Raw genomic sequence first — 17,077 nt, 5'->3', positions numbered from 1 at the left:
GACACGTGCCGAGGTCAGGGACGATGCCGTCTCCATCCGTCACGGCAGCCCGAGGGCCGTGGCATCCCGGCGAGGGTTTGGCAGGAGCTCGTGCCCGGCCTCGGCGGCAGCCAGGGACCCCCCAGCCCTCCCGGGACGGGTGCCGCTGGCCCCCCCCGCCACGGCGCCAAGGCCAGGCTTCCCTGGAGCGCTCCCAAGCCCTTTGCCCATCCTGCCCCTGGTTCTGGCACAGAGCCGCGCTCCCCCCGCCGCCGCTCGGCCGCCCGTCCCCACCTGTGCCCAGCTGTTCCCGGCGCAGCCCCCGGACCCCCTGTGGGTCGGCACCCGCTTGGCTCCAGCCAGGCTGATCTGGAGGGTGCCGGGGCTGCACCCACGCGGCACCGTGCCACGAGCACCAGGTGATGCCAAGCCGGTGGGCGCTCCTTGTGTGGGGCTGAGCAGGGGATGGGGCACACTGGGGGCTGTGACCCCCCCCAGCGCTCTGGTTCAGGGTATACTGGGGGTGCTGGGGAGCCCTGGGCACCCATGGGTGCAGCCCCCCCAGAGCGTGGGCACAGGGAGATGCCACGGGGTGGGCAGCCTCCCGACGTCGCCCCGGAAGTGCTGCAGCCGAGGGGCTGCCGGTGGCACCTCCTGCCCCCCCTTGTCCCCCCAGCCTCGGTGGGTGCCGGCAGGCAGCCACCCGGGAAGGCTTTTGGCTCCGGCTCCGGCTGCATTCCTCGGTGGAGGGAGGAGCGGAGCCGGAGCCTGGTGTGACTCAGCCCAGGCTGCGAGGGCTGGGGACGCGCTGGTGACCCATGTGGGGCCTTGACCCGTCCTCTGTCCCCCCTCATCTCCTGGCACGCACCCCTGGCATGGGCGAACCCTCCCCGAGCCAAGGAGCTGAGCTTTATCCCTGCCCAGGGACCCCTCAGCGTGCGCTGGGGGGGTGGCAGGTCCCCCGGGAGCCTCCGCGGTCGAGGACAGCCGGACCCCGGGTTATGATAACTCTGAAAAGGGACTTTCTCCGCAGGCGCCTGACACGACTTGACCCTGCGGTTCCCTCGCTCCCAGCCTGGCCGGCTGACAGCCACCGATTCCCCTGCACCCGGATCGGGCCAGCGCTCCCCTCCCATGGGTGCCCACCCCATGGGGAGGGGGCTGCTGCTGGGGCACCCCGAGCATGGGGGTGATCGGGGCTGGACGAGGGGGTCCAGGGCAGGACAGAGGGTCCCGGTCTGGAGCAGGCAGCACGGAAGGGATGGAGGGGAGGAATCAGCGGGCTTGCTGCGGGATGAAGGCTCCAGCCTCATCCTGCCGCCTGCTCGTGACATCTCGAGTCCCCATCGCTGGCCGCGGGCCGGGGGGAGCGCCTGCCACCCACATTCCTCCGCTCCTCGAGGAACCGGCTCGGGACCTTCCCACGGGGATTTCCAGCCTGGGCACGCACCGCTCCAGCCCGGATCGTGCTGGGGGGGCCCTGCGGTCCTGGCTCCGCTGCAGCGCCCGGGGAGACTCGTCCACCGGCTGCGGGGAGAGCGTCCCGGCCTGGCGGTGAATCACCGGGGAAGGAACTGATTAAGAGCTCGCAGCACTTTCTTGCTGGAAATAACTTTCTCCGCAGAGGCTGTTTGCAGCCCAAGGCCGGTCCCCCGACACAGCCGGGGGGGCTTTGGATGTGCTCCAGCTTTTAGACCTCCTTTGGTGCTCGCTGGCCTGAAAAAGCCTCCCAAAATGGTTGGGATGTGCTCCTGCTCCCACCAGGGAGGGGAAGAGAGGGAATCGCTGGAGCTGAAGCTGCCCGACCAGTGTCCCTCCAGCTCCCCGAGGTCCAGGGATGCCCTGACCTCAGACACGGAGGAGATGCGGTTGCAGGTGGGATGGTCCCGGTGTCTGGTCCAGGCCCTCGGGAGCATCCTGCGTCCCCTCTGCCTGCATCCCTGTATCCCCCTGTGCTGGGGGCCAGCAGACCTGGGGACCCCCCCGGGATGCCCACGAGCCCCCACGGCCTCATCCTGCCTTCCCCCCGTGGGTGACAGCCTCAGGGCTTGGAGATGGCCGCGGGGGAGACGGGGACAGCAGCCCCCAGGCAGCACCAGAGCGGTGACAGTGCCACTGGGCCCAGTTTGCAACTGGGAGAGGGACAGCCAGGTCCCCCCCACCCCAAATTTTGCCTCGTTGAGGCTGGCCATGGTGCAGGCACTGGGTGCTGCCACCGCTGTCACCCATCGCCGCTCTTGATGTCGTCTCTATTTCTGCCGCGTGACTCAGGGATTTCGGCAGGTTTGGGAGGGGAGGAGGGGCAAAAGCCACTTCCCTGCCAAAAAAGAAAGAGGCGGCTGCTGCTCTCGCCGTCTGTCACTCAGGGAGTGAATTATTAACCCAAGCGCTACGCCGTCCCTCTGTCCCGCCGTCCCTCTGCCCCCTTACTCGCTTGTCCCATGACTTGGGGATGTGACACTTTTCCGGTCACTTAAAAGGAGGAGGAGGGGGAATGAATGTGCGGGAGATAAGAAGGAGCATGGTCCTCAGCCGGTGTGAAAGGGCCTCACGCGCTGGCACGGGGTCCCCGTGAGTCACCCTCCGGGGCTGGTGTCACCCGGCTGTGTCCCTTGGGTGCCCACCCCGGCATCCTCCCACTGCCGGGTGCTGCTGAGGCTCCCAGGACAGCTCGTCGCAGAAAATGAAGACAATGTCTCAGCATTTGTGGGGAGAAAGGGGGTTATTTTGTGAGTACTGCTCATTTTTAACCCCAGCGTCCTTCCTCCCCCCATCCCATCGCCCTCAGGGTCAATATTTATCCATGTGCAGTTGCTAAGGGCCACCCATGGGTGATAAGGACACACGTGGCACCCGTAAACCAGTGCAGATTTGATGCCGTTGCAGGGCTGTCACTGCTGTCCCCATCTCCGGATGGCCCCCAGCTCTTCCCCGACCCCAAATCCCCATCGTTCCTCTGCCAGGTCCCCGATCTCGACCCTCCGCTCACTTGGGGTTCTCTCAGCTCCAAGAAAAACCCTCGGCAGCTTCTGAAACCTCCGTCGACATTTCCGGCCCCGGGGAGCAGATACCGCTGCTTCCTCGAAGCTCGGATGTGGTGGCTGTCACCGACACGCGGTCCCGTTGTCGCTGTACCCTGGTCACAGCTGCAGCCCGGGGCCACCGCTTGCATCTAGTTGCGTTTGAGGAGTATTTTGTTTTTCTGCTTCTGTTGGGGTGACGAACACTTTGCAAGGCAACAGTTCACTTCGTGGCAACTAATTGTTTCCAGTTGCCTGCAAACAAACAGGCAGCAAACAGGAAAATCCCCAAAGCAGAGGACGGGGCTTTCTGCATGCCCAGCGCCTCAACGCCAGTGGTTTTTCTGTCCCCGCATCTGTCCCCAGATCATAGAATCATAGGATCCACCCGTGCACTCACAGATCCTTTTGTGCACACCCGTGCAAATGGATCTGTTCCACGCACACGTGGATCCGTCCGCGCACACGGATCTGTCCACGCAGACGTGGACCTATCCATGCACATGTGTGCACGCAGATCTGCCCATGCACGCCCATGCAAAGGGATCCGCTTGTGCGCATGTGGATCCGTCCGTGCACATGCGGATCCAGCCACGCACACGGATCCGTCCACGCGCGCCCACGCACACGGATCTACGCACACACCTCTGTGCCTGCTGCCTGCCCGCCACCAGCAACAGCACAAGCAGCCTGAATCGGCAGCTGCAGGGACACCCTGGGGCCTCTCGCCATCCTCTTGTCCCCGACGCCTCAATTCCTGCCCTGCTCCCACACGCTGACACCCCAAATTCCCCCCCGCCGCTGCTCCCAGCACCCAGTGCACCCACGAGCCCCGGCATGGCGAGGGCACCCCGGTCCCGAATCGCCCGCAACCCTCTGCACAGCAGAAACGTCTCTCGAAGGCATTTCGGCTGCGGCGGGCTGCAGGCGGTGGGGTTTCGGGGAGGAACCGGGCACGCGCTGCGTGGGGAAGGTTGTCAAACCCACGCGGGATTTTCTGCGGGAAAACTTACGGCGTGGACCGGGAGCAAGGCACAAAGTTGCAGCGGGGCCGCGCGTCGGCATCGCCGATGCACTGGGGTGCGCGCGTGAACGCGTTTGCGCGTGCTGCACATGGGATGGTGGGTGCACCCCTGCGCGTGTAGGGGGGTGCCGTTGTGGTTGGGGCGCAAATATAAACGTGCAGCCCTGCGTGTGCGGAACGTCTGTGTGTGGGTGGGCACGCGCAGCTGCCGGGTTACACAGGTGTGCGTGCAAGTGTGCGTGCAAGTGTGCGTGCGTGTCGGAGTTTAGGCGTGCGTGCACTTTGGGCGTGTGTTTGTGCGCAAACGTGCGGTGTGTCTGCGGGTGGTGGGTGTGTGCACACGTGCGTGGGTGTGCCTGCATGTCTGTGCATGCACCCACATGTGCTGTCACGTGTGCGTGTGCGTGTGCCTGGGGGTAAGCGTGCACACATGCGTGTGTGCAGGCCCCAGGGCATGTGTGCGTGTGTGTGTGCATGGGTACAAGTGCCCAGGCGTGACCATACACATACACGTGGGCAAGCCCCAGCGCTGCGCATACAGTCGTGTGTGCGTGTGCGTGTGTGCAAGCCCCAGCACTGTGCAGTCATGTGTGTGTGTGCGTGTGTGCAAGCCCCAGCGCTGCGCATACAGTCATGTGTGCGTGCGTGCAAGCCCCAGCGCTGCACACACAGTCGTGTATGCGTGTGCGTGTGTGCAAGCCCCAGCGCTGTGCATACAGTCGTGTGTGCGTGTGCGTGTGTGCAAGCCCCAGCGCTGCGCATAGTCATGTGTGCGTGTGTGCAAGCCCCAGCGCTGCACACACAGTCGTGTATGCGTGTGCATGTGTGCAAGCCCCAGTGCTGTGCAGTTATGTGTGCGTGTGCGTGTGTGCAAGCCCCAGCGCTGCACATACAGTCGTGTACGCGTGTGTGCAAGCCCCAGTGCTGCGCAGTCGTGTGTGCGCGTGCGTGTGTGCAAGCCCCAGCGCGTGCACGCGTGTGTGCGTATGTCCGTGTTCCAAGGGGTGTGCATGCACATGCGTGGGGGTGTGTGTGTGTCTGTCCGTCCCTGGCGCGTGCACATATGTGCAGATACGTGTGTGTGCGTCTGCATGTGCCCAAGGGCACGCGTGGACACGCAAGCGTGTGTGCCCAGGGGTGTGCATGCACGCGTGTGTGCGTGATGGTGCAGGGGGTGGGGGGGGTCGCGCACACAGCACCCAGCGCTGCAAAGCTGCCGAGCCGAGCCGAGCCGGGCTGGAGCCGAGCCGAGCCGAGCCGAGCGGGGCTGGAGCCGATCCGAGCCGATCCGAGCCGAGCGGGGCTGGAGCCGAGCCGAGCCGAGCCGAGCCGAGCCGAGCCGGGCTGGAGCCGAGCCGAGCGGGGCCGAGCCGAGCCGAGCGGGGCCGATCGGAGCCGCGGGCGCTGGCCGGCCGCCAGCCCTTTCTCATAAACCACATGCTGCCGCGGCCCTATAAAGGCGAGCGCGGCGGCGGCGGCGGCTCAGCCCGGCCCCGCTCGGCCCCGCCGCCGCCTCGCCCGCACCGTCCGGCCCCGCCGCAGCCCCGGCCCCACGGCAGCCCCCATGCCCCGCCTCGGAGCCAAGGTACGGCGGCCCCTCCCGTTACCCCCCTTCCCCCCCCCCCCGCCGCCACCTGTGCGGGGTCCCCGGGGGGAGCAGCCCCCGCCGCTCCGTCAGCCCCGGTTCTCCTCGTGTACCCCCGCCGCGGTCACGCAGGGGGACCACGCAGGGGGACGTGGCGAATCCCTTCTTCGGGGCTCCCGGCTCCCGGCGGGGTGGTGCTCCAGCCCCGGCTCGGTTCCCGGACCCGCGGGCTGAGGGTCCCGTCCCGGTTCGCGGTTCCAGCCCCGGCCCGGCTCCCGGACCCGGCGGGGTGAAGCCCCGTCCCCGCCCCGGTTCTCGGCTCCAGCCCCTTCCCGGACCTGGCGGGGAGAGGCTCCGGCTCCAGCCCCGTCCCGTCCCCCGGCTCCAGCCCGTCCCCGGCGGGGTGAGGCTCCGGCCAGCCGTGGCCGCGTCTCGGCGGTGGCCCGGGCGGCATCTTGGAGTTTCACAAGAGGGGAGGATTTCTGGGCAACCTCCAAGGGAAATTTCCCCCCCCCCCCCCCCCCCCCCCCCCCCATCACTCAGACACCCTCTCGGTGCCGGTGCACCGGGGGGGGGGGGGGGGGGGCGGGGGGCACACGCACCCACCCCGGGGGTCTGCTCCATCCCCACCCCAGGGGCCTTGGCCCTGGGACGAGCCCCGTTGCCCACCGGGGTCCCGCCACGGTTTGGGGCCTCCCTGCTTCTTTGCAGGGGGATTGGGAAGGGAATTTGGGGTGATGCCAGAGCCACTGCATGGAAGGAGCCCGGTGGGTGCAGGCACTGGAGGCTGGGGGGGTCCGGAGGGTGGGAAGAGAATTTTTGGGGATGGGTGGGTCAGTGTGTCAGATGGCTCCCTGGAGCCAGGGCGGAGGAGAAGACTTGCAGGAGAGACAGAGAAATGGTGCAGGAGAGGGAACAAGGACTGGATGGGGACTGTGGAGGTGGCCGAGAGCCATGTCCAGGCTCGTGCCAGACCGGGCACCGGCCACGCAGCCCCCACGCCGGGCACTGGGAAATTCCCTGCTGACCTGGCACTGCTAAAAATAGCAGGATGGGGATGGGCGTGGGGTTGGACGACCGTGGTGGGGTTATCCCTGGGCCGTGGTCAGGGCCTGTCCACCACAAAGGTGGCCACTCTGGGGGGTGCTGGGGAAGGGCAGGGGGCTGGGGGGGGTGTTAACCCTGCTCCAAGCCTTTGCTCTGCCGTGCTCAGGTGTGCCTGCTCCGCTGCACCCTGCTGTCATCCCTCCTCCTCCTCCTGGTCTGCAGCATCCATGAGACGGAGCAGAACAGCTACTGCCAGCAGATCATCACGGAGAAGCACCTGGCCGAGCTGGAGGAGCTGGTGAGTGCCCTCCCTGGGCTCTGCTGCGGGACGGGGGCTCGTTCGGGGGCGGGCAAGTGCCAATCAGCCCTTATTTAGGGCTGAAAATCAGCAAATCAGCTTACTTTCGGCTCCACCAGCAAAGTGGTGGTACCCAGGAGCCGAGCATCTGTGGGCACGAGGGACAGGCGGGCACCGGGGCGGGGGGGTGACGCACCGTGGTGGCTTTAGCAAGGGTGGCCACGGAAAAGTGCCGGTGGGAGAAATGGAAGAAGAGGGGAAGCGGGAGCTGGCAGGAGTGTGGCTGAGAAGGGAGCACGAGTGGGGCTGGATGGGTGCAGGGGTGATGGGGAAGCGGCAGAGGGGACCGGTGCTGTGGGGCCGTGGCGTTTTCCGGGCGGCTGCGCAGGGGTTAAGCCGAGGAATCCGGCTGCATTCCTGAGTCCAGCTGCTTGCCTGGAAGCTGGGCTGGCAATGGGGCTGTGGGTGGGTGGCAGGCAGCAAGGAGGGCCGCCGGCCAGGCTAGCCCGGTGCTGGAGCCAGCCGGGCTGGGGCAATGGGTGCCTTTGTCCCGCGTGGGCAGTTCCGGGTCCTCGCACCCACCCCACAGGGAGGCAAATCCTGGCCCCATCCCAGCTCCTGGGGCTGTATCCCGCCCTGGCCCTTGGCTCACCTCCGAGCGGGGAATCACGCGGATGCTTGGGAGAGAAACGGGAATCGGGGCACACAGGGATTTGCACAGTTGTCACAGATTAAATTCCGTTGTTGCAGTGAGCGGGGTACGTGGGCGAGAGGCAATAGCGGCGCCTCCGAATCCTCGCCACCCGCTTGCTTTGCATTGCTGTGTCCGGGCTTGCTTTACCTCTTCCTCTTTAAGCACCGAGCTGCGGTGCCAGGAGCTGGCAGATGTGTATGCAAGCTCAGCTTCCTCTGCCCGAGCTGTCCCTGCAGCCCCAGCACCCCACATACCAAGGGAGCCTTTGCTTTGCAACCCCTGGGGATTAAAAGTGGGTGCGTGGTTGGGGGGAGAAAAAGGATGGAGCAGGTTTGAATGGAAATCGTGGTTTCCTTGCCGGGGATTGCAGCCCCTTCCCGCTGGCGGAGGAGCTGGCCCTCGCTCCAGCCCCTGCGGCATAATGGAGCAATTGTTTCCGGGCCGGCATCCCAGGCTGGGAGGGCGAGGGCTGCCAGAATTGCCGGCCGGCAATTCTGGCAGCCCTCGCCCTCCCAGCCTGGGATGCCGGCCCAGAGGCAGGGGGCTTGTTTGGGGTCGGTTTTCACCCCCATTGGAAAGGGTTGTGGTATGGGGGGGGCCAGCAGCGCTGTGTGTGGGACCCCAGCGTTGTGTGATGCCGGGGGATACGTGACCTCGGTGTCACGACCACCTCCTGCACGGCCGGATGCTCTTCTGCAGCCCGGCTTTAGCGGAGCGAGCAGTGCGGGGAAGATCCTGGGAGAATCAAGCAGGGCTGGGCTCTGCTGTGGTGCTGGGAGGAGGAGGAGGAGGAGGAAGAGAGGCGGGGTGGGAGCAGGCAGGGGGAGGCAGGCGTCCCTGGTACGGGGAGCGGGGATCCTGGGCTCACCCTGCCAGAGGTTCAACCTTGGGGAAGTGTCTGTGCAAGGAGGAGGATGGTGCGGGATGAAGCAGGGGTGGGAGCAGAACCCCCCAGCCCTGTGGATTCGGGGGGCTCGGGCACCCCTTCGTGCCCTCGCGGTACCCGCGTGGGCTCCGCTGCCCCTGCCCGCTGTGTTATCCCCCCAGGGCCGCGGGGTGACATCCTGCTCTCTCCTTCCAGGCTGACACCCAGATGCAGCACCCGGGCAGGGTCTCCTTCAAGTTCATCAATAAGACGCAGTTGGTGAGTGGCTCCTCGCTGGGCACCGGGGGACAGACGGGGACAGGGACCAGGGCTGGCTGGTGCACGGGGGGGGTCCCTGGGTCCCCAATCTCCCCTCTCCTGTCCCTCTTTGCGGGAGGCAGCCCAGGAGGGACCCACCCTGCCTGGCCAGGTGGCTGTTGAGTCCCAGCTTGGGCAGCCCACGGGACCGTAGAAAGGCATCTTGTGGCTCTGTGCCTCAGTTTCCCCCAGGCTGAGTGGAACGGGTGCTCCTGCCTCTGCCCAGCCAGTAACCAGTCTCACTTTTTGTGGGGGTCTGTGTCCTCGCAGAACGACTCCGTCTGCTACGTGAAAGCCGCCTTTCCTCTGCTGGGCAAGATCCTGGAGCGAACGGAGTTCAAGGAGAACTCGTCCAACGCCAAGAAGATGCAGATGGTGCGCAGGATGTACAGCCGCATCGATGAGAACGTCGACCCCTGCATCAGGGAGGAGGATGATGAGGAGAGAAAGGTACGGTGTCCCCTGCCTCGTGGGGTGCCAGATCTGCAGGGCTGTGGGTCTGAGTCCTCATCCTTGAGTGAAATGGGGTGTCCAGAGCATGCCGGGGTGGGTGCGTGGGCAGGACCTTGAAGCGGAGTGGAGATGGGGTGTGCACGGACGCAGGGAGCCGTGGCGGGGGTCAAACCCTGCCCTGGGTGCAGCGTGGTACCCCGTGGCGGTGACACCGGGTGCCCGGCACGGTTGTGGAGCCGATGCTGAGCCTGGCTCTTCCTCCAGCTCTCGCAAATGTGCTTCGAGGAGTTCACCACCTCCCCCTACGAGATGCTGGTGCTGGTGAAGCAATTCTTCCAGGACATCAACCAGCTGCTGCAGAACCAGGAGACCTTCGAGAAGGATTGCAGCCAGGTCTACCGCAGGACCTGCTTGGGACCCAGGAAGGCCGGATCCTCACCAGGTGAGATGCCAAGGCTTTGCCTCTGCCCGGCAAACCCGTGCCGGGCTGGCGGGTTTGGGCTTGCCTGCATGGAGCAGCTTGACAGCCACGTGTCCCCGTCCATGGGCACACGTGGGCACCGTGGGCACGGCATGTGTCTGCATTGGTCCCCGTCTCTCTTGCTCGGCTGGTGGCCGTCCCCGTGGGGTGGCCTTGGCGGTGTGTTGGTGAGCTCTGCATCTGTGTCTGGGGAGAGCCGGGGTTGGGAGAAGGGGCTGGCCACCCTTTGGAGGTGGGATTTGGGCCGAATCCTGCTGGAAACAAGGCCAGAGAGAGATGCCGAGAGAGAATAAGGAGGCATCTCCATCGGCCCGGCTGGAGGCGTCAGGCTCGGCTCCGTCTCAAGCCCCCGTGCCCGGCTTGGGCGTAACACGGAGAAATCGAGGTGCTGGGACCACTCTGCCACCAACCTGCTGCATGACCTCAGCCGTGTCACTTCAACTGCCCCGTGCCTCAGTTTCCCCGGGGAGAGCATTGCCCACCGGGGTGGAAGAACCCGTGTTGCCGTCCATGCTTTTGCAAGCGCCCGTGCTGTGTGTTTGCATGCCTGCGGAGGAGACGTCTCGCTGTTGTCCGTGTGTCGGAGCTGTGCCACGTCCCTGTGTCATGGGACGTTAAACGTGGCTGGCTGGCTCCTGCCAGTCATGGATAACCGCTGCCATTAGCTCAGGGGACCTGGTGATTCGAGTTTGCTTCATCCTGCCCGCTGCTTGTCATCTTTGTGCTGCCACGTCTGTCCCTGCCTGCTCCCTGCTTCACCTTCGCTCTCCCTTTTTTTTGGGGGGGCCGTTTGACCCGCTTGCCCGGGGCTGCGGGGAGGGACGGGGACACTGCCCCTGACCTCGGATCTGCTGGCTGTGCCCCTCTTGGAGGCTGGTGACCCTACGGCCATCTCTTCTCTCTGCTTCTTTCAGGTGTGGGGACAGATCCTGACTGCAATTGCCTGTCCCCTGCCCTCCCTTCTGCCACCCAGCCCTCCCTCTCCGCTGCCACCCATGCTGGCAGGGAGGTGGCACCCGCTAGCACCCAGGTCCCTTACAGCCTCCTCCATGCCACCCTCGCTGACTTAGACACCCCATCTCAGCCCCCCAGTAGCACGGACGGTGGCTCGGGGACCGAGGAGGTCCTGGGTGCCGGGGTAGGTGACACGGCGTCGGTGCCGTCCCCCGTGATGCAGCAGACAGCTCCAGCTGACGGCGCCGAAGCCCTCCTGGATGCGGCCGGGACCCTTAGCCTGATGGCGATGGATGTCTCCGTCCTGCGTGGGGATGGAGAGCTGATGGAGGGGGGCACCGAAGAGGTGGCCGGCCACCCGCCGCAGGATCCGGCCCAGCAGCGGGGAGCCTCCATCCTCCCGGATCATCCCGGCGGGCTCAGGACCACCACGCCGGCAGCATCCCCCAGCACCGGCTGGGCAGGCGGCAGAGCCAGGATCCGTTCCGCCAAGGCGGCCGAGCCCATCATGCAGCTCCATTTCTCCAGGACGGCCCCAGGGATGTGGGGCCGAGCACCGGGCGGCCCCGGGGACGGGGCGAGGGTGCGAGGCTGGGGGCTGAGCCGGCTGCGGGAGCCTGAGGACGGCGGGGCCGGCCCCAGCTTTGACTCTGGCTTTGTTCTGAGCGCAGAGCAGCGCAGGAAGGAGCCGGCCGTCAGGGAGGGCCGCTGGGAGCCCCTGATATACATCACGGTGGCCAGCGTGGTGGCTGTCTTGCTGGCCATGGGAGGGCTGCTCTTCTACAAGTATAAATCCAGGGTAAGGATTTCCCCCCCCCCCCTGCCCCCAGCCCATCCTGCCCCCTCCCCGGGCACAAGCATCCTCTCCCGCCTGAGTTTCCCCACTCATCTCTCGTCTGTGTGGGTTCACCCCCCCTTTCCCCATCATTTCGGGATGGGGGGGGAAACAAGTGGTGGTGCTGAGTGGGGTGGGGGGGTGTTATTTGGGGGGGTGTTATTTGGGGGGGTGTTATTTGGGGGGGTGTTATTATTTGGGAGATTCCCTCCCCCCCCCCCCCCAATGGGTTGGGGGTGAGAGCCCCCCTGCTGCAGCCCCTTCCCCAGGGCTCATCTCCCTGTTCCCCCTCCCTCCGTGCAGGTCCTGGAGCGGCCGCTGGAAGATGGAGGCTGTGACCCCGAGGAGCCGGAGAGGAGGTGGGTGTGACCCCGTCCTGCTTGGGGGGGTGGGGGGGGGGGCTTTGGGGACCCCTGCCCGGGGCCACCCTGCCCTAACCCCCCTGGCTTTCCCTCACAGGGCGCTGCAGGGAGCAAGGGGATGTCCGGAGCTGGAGACTCAGGACCTCTAAGGTGAGCAGGGGCTGGATGGGACCTCGGAGGGCTCCAGTCCAAGCCCGCGGGGACAGCGTTGGGTCCCCCACCGTCCCCACCCGCCCTGACCTCGGCCACAGGCAGGGAAATTCAGCTGCTGGCAAGGGGTGGCTGGGGTGGGAAGACACAGAGAGGAGCAGGTCTGCGTCCCAGCGCTGCCAGCATGCGGTTTTGCAGCCCATTAATCCATTACCAGCACTTTCTTAATATATATAGTATTTTTTCCTGTGGTTTTTATGTGTTGCTCCCCCCCGCCCTCCTTGGCAGAGCCTCAGCTCATCTTTCTCCTCCTTTCCCCAGGGCCCGAGGCGGGATGTGAAGCTGCTCGGGGGACGGATTCGGATGCTCCTTGCCATGTGAAGGAGGGTTGGCACGCACCGGCTCCTCCACGGTCCCGCCATGATGCTGATGCTCCCTCTTCCCTCGCCCCACACCGGCAGCCAGAGACTGCAAAAAAAAAAAAAAACCTCCCAGGCAGGGATGAAAGGATGGGGGGATGTGCCCCGAGTGGGACCCCCGGGTACTGGGAAGCGAGGGGCTGGAAGGTGTCGGACTGTAACTGAAGGACTTTGCTGGGACGGCAGTGGTGGCTGACGTGACACCGTGGTGCGGAGCAGGACGACGGAGAGGCTGGCGCTGGATGCGGGACGACGGATCCCCCTCGGGCATGGCCGACGCTGGCTGAAGATGGAGGGGACCAGCTCCCCGAATCCCCTGGCTCTTTCCCACCCCAGCACAGCGGGGTTTGGAGCAGCACCCATCGCCCCCCACCTTCACCCTGCCTTTCCTGAGGCTTCAGCCAGAGCATCCCAGATGCTGGGGGGGGGTCAAGTTGCCGGGACTCCCACCCCCCCCGAGCTGCACAAGCCCAGCCCCGACTTGCAACTTCAACCCTCACACTGTGAATATTTAAAGCCCACCGGTGCCCGTGTCCCCACGCGGGGCCGGGCTTGGGGGTGATGCTTGGCACCGTCCCAGTCCCCATCCTCCTGCCACTGGAGATCTGGCTCCGGTCCCGCATGCCCGAGCTGGCCTCGGCTTGCCGTCATGCCGTTAGGGTTTTATTTTAATATAGCAGGTGAAAGTCTTTATCCCGCAGAAGTATTTTTACGGGGGGCCCGTCCTGCCCCCTTGCAGGGTTATTGCTGCGAGCTGGCCTCGCCTGCGACTGGATTTCTTTTGTGACTGCGCTTTAAAGAAGGGAAACGGGGCCGGGGAAGGACTGGATCGATGTGGGTGAACGAGGCGGCGATGCCCCAGCCGGGTACCCGGGGCTTTTTGGCTCAGCCCCCTCCCTGGCTTTGGGAAGAGCCTGGTTTGGGATGCGCCAGCCCTGCAGATACCCCAGAGCCCGGGCTCGGGCCGCATCCTGCCCCACCGCAGCATCCCTCTGGCCCCAAATGTGAAGCGTGGCCCGCGCTGCTCCTGGGATTTGAAGTATTATTTTTATACGATGGAAGAAAGTGTGGACAAACCAAACTGTTTTTAAAAGAAAGCATTAGTATTAATTTTTTTATATATGTATTTATGACTGCTAAAATGAGGGATTTCCAATGCAAGGGACTAGTGTAAATCAGGAGGAAAGCCCTGACTGCAGTAGGGAGGCCGGGGTCAAACTCGCTGCTGGTGTAAGCCACCGGCTCGGCACTGATTTGCACCGTGCAGGAGATGCCGACACTGTGCTGGCCCCGCTCCTGGGGGAGAAACCTTGCCTTTAATCTGTGTTGGATTTATTTTACCTTTTTTTTTTTTTTTTTGATACAATGAAATGTTGAAATATTTTATACAAAGTCATTTAAAGAAGTCTATTTAAAGAAAATAATAGAAAACAGCTTGTATATTTAATAATATTAAACAGAGACGTGTAGCACTGTGTAAGTGTGGGAGCTGGTGGGGGGGGGGGACGGGGTGGGGGGACACAGCCTGTGACCACCCTGTCCCAGCCCTGGGATCCCTCGGGGGGGGGGGATGACACACGTGGCGGGGGTGGGGAAGGAGAGGGGATCCGTCCCTGGTGTGGCTGCACTGGGGGGCAACAGGGGGGTCCTGCTGGAGCTGCCCCCATGCCTTGGGATGTGCAGGAGGTGGGGGGGGAGAGTCCCCCCCCCATCCTGGCTCCAGGATGTTCCTGGGTGGGATCCAGGACCGTCTCCTCTCCTCCTTGCACCCTGCCCTGGGGCTGCTTTGGTGCCCTGCAATGGGGGGGTCCCCAGGAGCGGGTGGGGGGGTGGCACCCAGGGGAAGCTGCTGCAGCCCCTGCTCGGGGTGGAGGTCTGGGTGCGGCCGGTGGCGTGGCGAGGGCTCGGGGTCGGGCTCCCGGCCCCGCTGACCCCCTTTCCTGTTGATGCGCGCGGGAGTTCACGGTCCCGGCGTGAGGGCAGAGGGACGGATCCGGCCTTCCTGCCCCCAGCCCCCCCGCAGCCCTCCGGCAGCGCCGGGGTGAGGGGCTCCAGGCATGGGCTCCCCTTGCTGGCGGTGGGGCCCCCCGAAATCTATGCGGAAGGTCGGGAAGCAGCTGTTTAACGCAAACACGCTCGAGGCTGCTCTCGGCAAAGCTTCCTGCGAGCGCTTCGCTTGGAGAGGCAGCGCTTGAAGAGGCATTTCCTTCCTCCCCCCCCCCCCGCCGCCCCCCCCCAGCTCCCCTTGCCTTCCAGGAACGGGGGAGCCCCGCGTCCCGCTCCCCCTGCACGGATCCAGCGTCTCCGGGGAGGTACCCGGGGCACGAGGGGGCTTCGACGCCATCCCGAGCCCCTACCAGCGTGCTCACGGAGGGGTTTGGTGTTGGGGGGTGCAGGGTTAAGCCCCCCCATTGCTCACCCAGGGAGGACGGGAAGGGCAGGATGGGGCCCAGGAGCCCTTTGCGGGTGTCGGGGCTGAGCCCGCTGCTGCGTTTGCTGACAAACAGGATTCCTCGAGGGGAGCTGACTCAGCCCAGCCCTTCCTCTCCCCAGCAGCAGCCGGGGGTTTCCCAGGTCCACATCCCCTTCCCAGGGAAGTGGGACCTATATATATCCCGCCGGAGTCAGGCCACAATCATTATGGTTGGATTTGGGGGAGTGTTTAAGGTCAGAGGCTGCTCTTACGGGTGGGCAGGGTGCCTGGGCTTGGGGGTGCTGGGGGCAGCGAGCCCCTGCCCTGCAGGCGGCTCCAGGTGGAAGCTGGCTGCACAGGAGAGGGCGTTAACTCTGGAGCTGAATGATGGCAAGGCTATGACAGAAGCTTAATACTTCGGTAGAGCTCAGAGGAACAGAGGTGGGAGCGTCCCTGGCTGCTGGGGGCGATGTGAGGAGCACTGATACCTGCCCCCTTCAAATTTACACCCCGCAAAGCCTCATCTCTGACCCTCCTGGCTGCTTCAAGCACCCCAACCCTGTAAAGGCACATGGAAAATGCAGGAAAAAAGCAAAAACCCATCTCCCCGCCTTGGGGTTTGGGCCAGGAGGGTCCCTCTGCTTCTCATGTCCCCATGTTGGTGGCCTCTTCCCTACCCTATTACCAACCCGGCTGGGAGCAGAGAGGTGACTCCCTGCCCTGAGCAGACCCCCCCCCCCCGCCCCCCACAATTGGGGGGGGGCAAAACCTGCTCTCAGCCCCCCACATCAGGGATCCCATAGCTGGGGGGGAGACGGAGCCGTATCCCTGTCCCTCCACACTTGTAGGGGGTTGAGTGGGGCACGGAGGGTGGTGGCACCCCCGGGGTCCCTCCTGGGGTGTAAAATGGGTGTTTGTGCCTTAAAAAGCTGCCTCGACGGGGTGAAAAAAGGTGATTTTGGGGGAAAAGATGGCTGGCGGAGGGAAAGGCATGGTCGAGTGGCCCTTGGGACCTGCCGGGTAGTGGCACTGTGCGGGCACGGGCTGGCATGGGGTGGCACGGGGTGGCACAGAGCAGGGGCACCCTGCCCCAGCACCCTCCCCAGGCACCCCAGCACCGAACCCAGGGTCTCCCCCGCATCCCCGGTGCTTGTGGCATTGGGGGGGAGGCTGGGACCTCCCAGGCTTGTCCCACTGCCCCAAGACCCCCCCAAGCACCCCGAGACCCCCCCAAGCACCCCAAGACCCCCCTAAGCGTCCTGAGAAGGCTCTGCCCACCCTGGGAAACCTCCCCCAGCGCCGCTGCGGGCACCGCAGAGCTGCTGACGGGGCAGAGGCGCCCGGAAAGGGCCCCAGGGCCGCGGTTCCCGGGGCACAGCGGGTCCAGGACAGGGTTTTGGCCAAGGAGCTGCTGGAGGATTTTGGTGGCCAGAAGCCGTTTTGTGGCCAGACGCAGCGATTTTGGTTAAAAAATGTTATCTGCACCCCCCCTTCCCTGGAGCTTTAACCCAAATGCTGATGTTTTCCCAGCTTGTATTTTAAGGGAATGCCCCTGGGAAAGCGGGGCTCGGACCCCCCCCTCGCTGCCCGTGGGGGGTTTGGGGATGGGGACAGGGTCAGGGTGCCCTGCGGGCAGGGCTGCTGCCTGCTGCCTTCCTGCCTGTGCTGGGACAGAGGCACAAACCCGTCCCCAGAGCCGGTTTGGGGACTCTACGGACCTGGGGGTGACGCTTGGGCAGGGTGGGTGAGCACCCATCAGTGGGGCCAGGAGTGGGGCGATGCCCAGCAGGACAGACGGACACCCATCGGCAGGGACAGATGCATGGGCAGGACAGTCGGACACCCATCGGAAGGGTCAGGACCCATGCTCGCCCCCTGCCCGCACCTGCACCCTCAGACCCCCCCCCGCATGCTGCCGGAGGGGTGTGGGTGCTCTCAAGGGTCCCGGGTGGGTGCCTGGTGGGTGCTTGTCCCTGAGCCCCGGCTGCGGTGCAGGATGCGGCCCCTCAGTGTCCGTGGCCCCGTGGGCAGGGTGTGGGTGTCCCTGCCAGAAACGAAGGGGCCAGCGTGGACCCCACGGCGGGGGACCCCGGTGAGGAGGAGGAGGAGGAGGAGGCGGGGAGGAAGGCAGCCCTGCTCAGGCCCAGCACCCCCGCAGGCAGGTGATTCCCGGGGACCTC

General features: G+C 65.2%; 1 protein-coding gene across 2 annotated transcripts; it reads left to right on the top strand.

Moving 5' to 3' along the window:
* The first annotated feature begins 5,482 nt into the window (after positions 1-5,482).
* On the top strand, positions 5,483-13,943 carry CSF1 (colony stimulating factor 1). 2 transcript variants are annotated; one of them, XM_075521467.1, is made up of 9 exons: positions 5,483-5,608; positions 6,822-6,953; positions 8,729-8,791; positions 9,101-9,280; positions 9,548-9,725; positions 10,679-11,517; positions 11,857-11,912; positions 12,013-12,065; positions 12,387-13,943. In XM_075521467.1, the coding sequence occupies exons 1-8, from the start codon at positions 5,588-5,590 to the stop codon at positions 12,062-12,064; spliced, it is 1,521 nt and encodes a 506-aa protein (XP_075377582.1). In that variant the 5' UTR covers positions 5,483-5,587; the 3' UTR covers position 12,065; positions 12,387-13,943. The 2 variants fall into 2 exon arrangements, with proteins under 2 accessions (XP_075377582.1, XP_075377583.1); XM_075521468.1 differs by having other exon boundaries at positions 11,390-11,517; positions 12,387-13,942.
* Positions 13,944-17,077: the final 3,134 nt, after the last annotated feature.

The sequence above is a fragment of the Mycteria americana genome, chromosome 20, assembly GCF_035582795.1.
Source record: "Mycteria americana isolate JAX WOST 10 ecotype Jacksonville Zoo and Gardens chromosome 20, USCA_MyAme_1.0, whole genome shotgun sequence".
NCBI classification, from domain to species: Eukaryota; Metazoa; Chordata; class Aves; order Ciconiiformes; family Ciconiidae; genus Mycteria; species Mycteria americana.
The sequence above is the reverse complement of the archived record's forward strand: the minus strand, read 5'-3'. Positions and strand labels throughout refer to the sequence as shown.

What these genes read in the sequence shown, in the direction of transcription:
- CSF1 (XM_075521467.1), top strand. Translation starts at nt 5,588, where the DNA reads ATGCCCCGCCTCGGAGCCAAG. An exon ending in TGCCCCGCCTCGGAGCCAAG is followed by an intron (nt 5,609 to 6,821) that starts GTACGGCGGCCC and finishes TGCCGTGCTCAG; the next exon opens with GTGTGCCTGCTCCGCTGCAC. An exon ending in AGGATGATGAGGAGAGAAAG is followed by an intron (nt 9,281 to 9,547) that starts GTACGGTGTCCC and finishes CTCTTCCTCCAG; the next exon opens with CTCTCGCAAATGTGCTTCGA.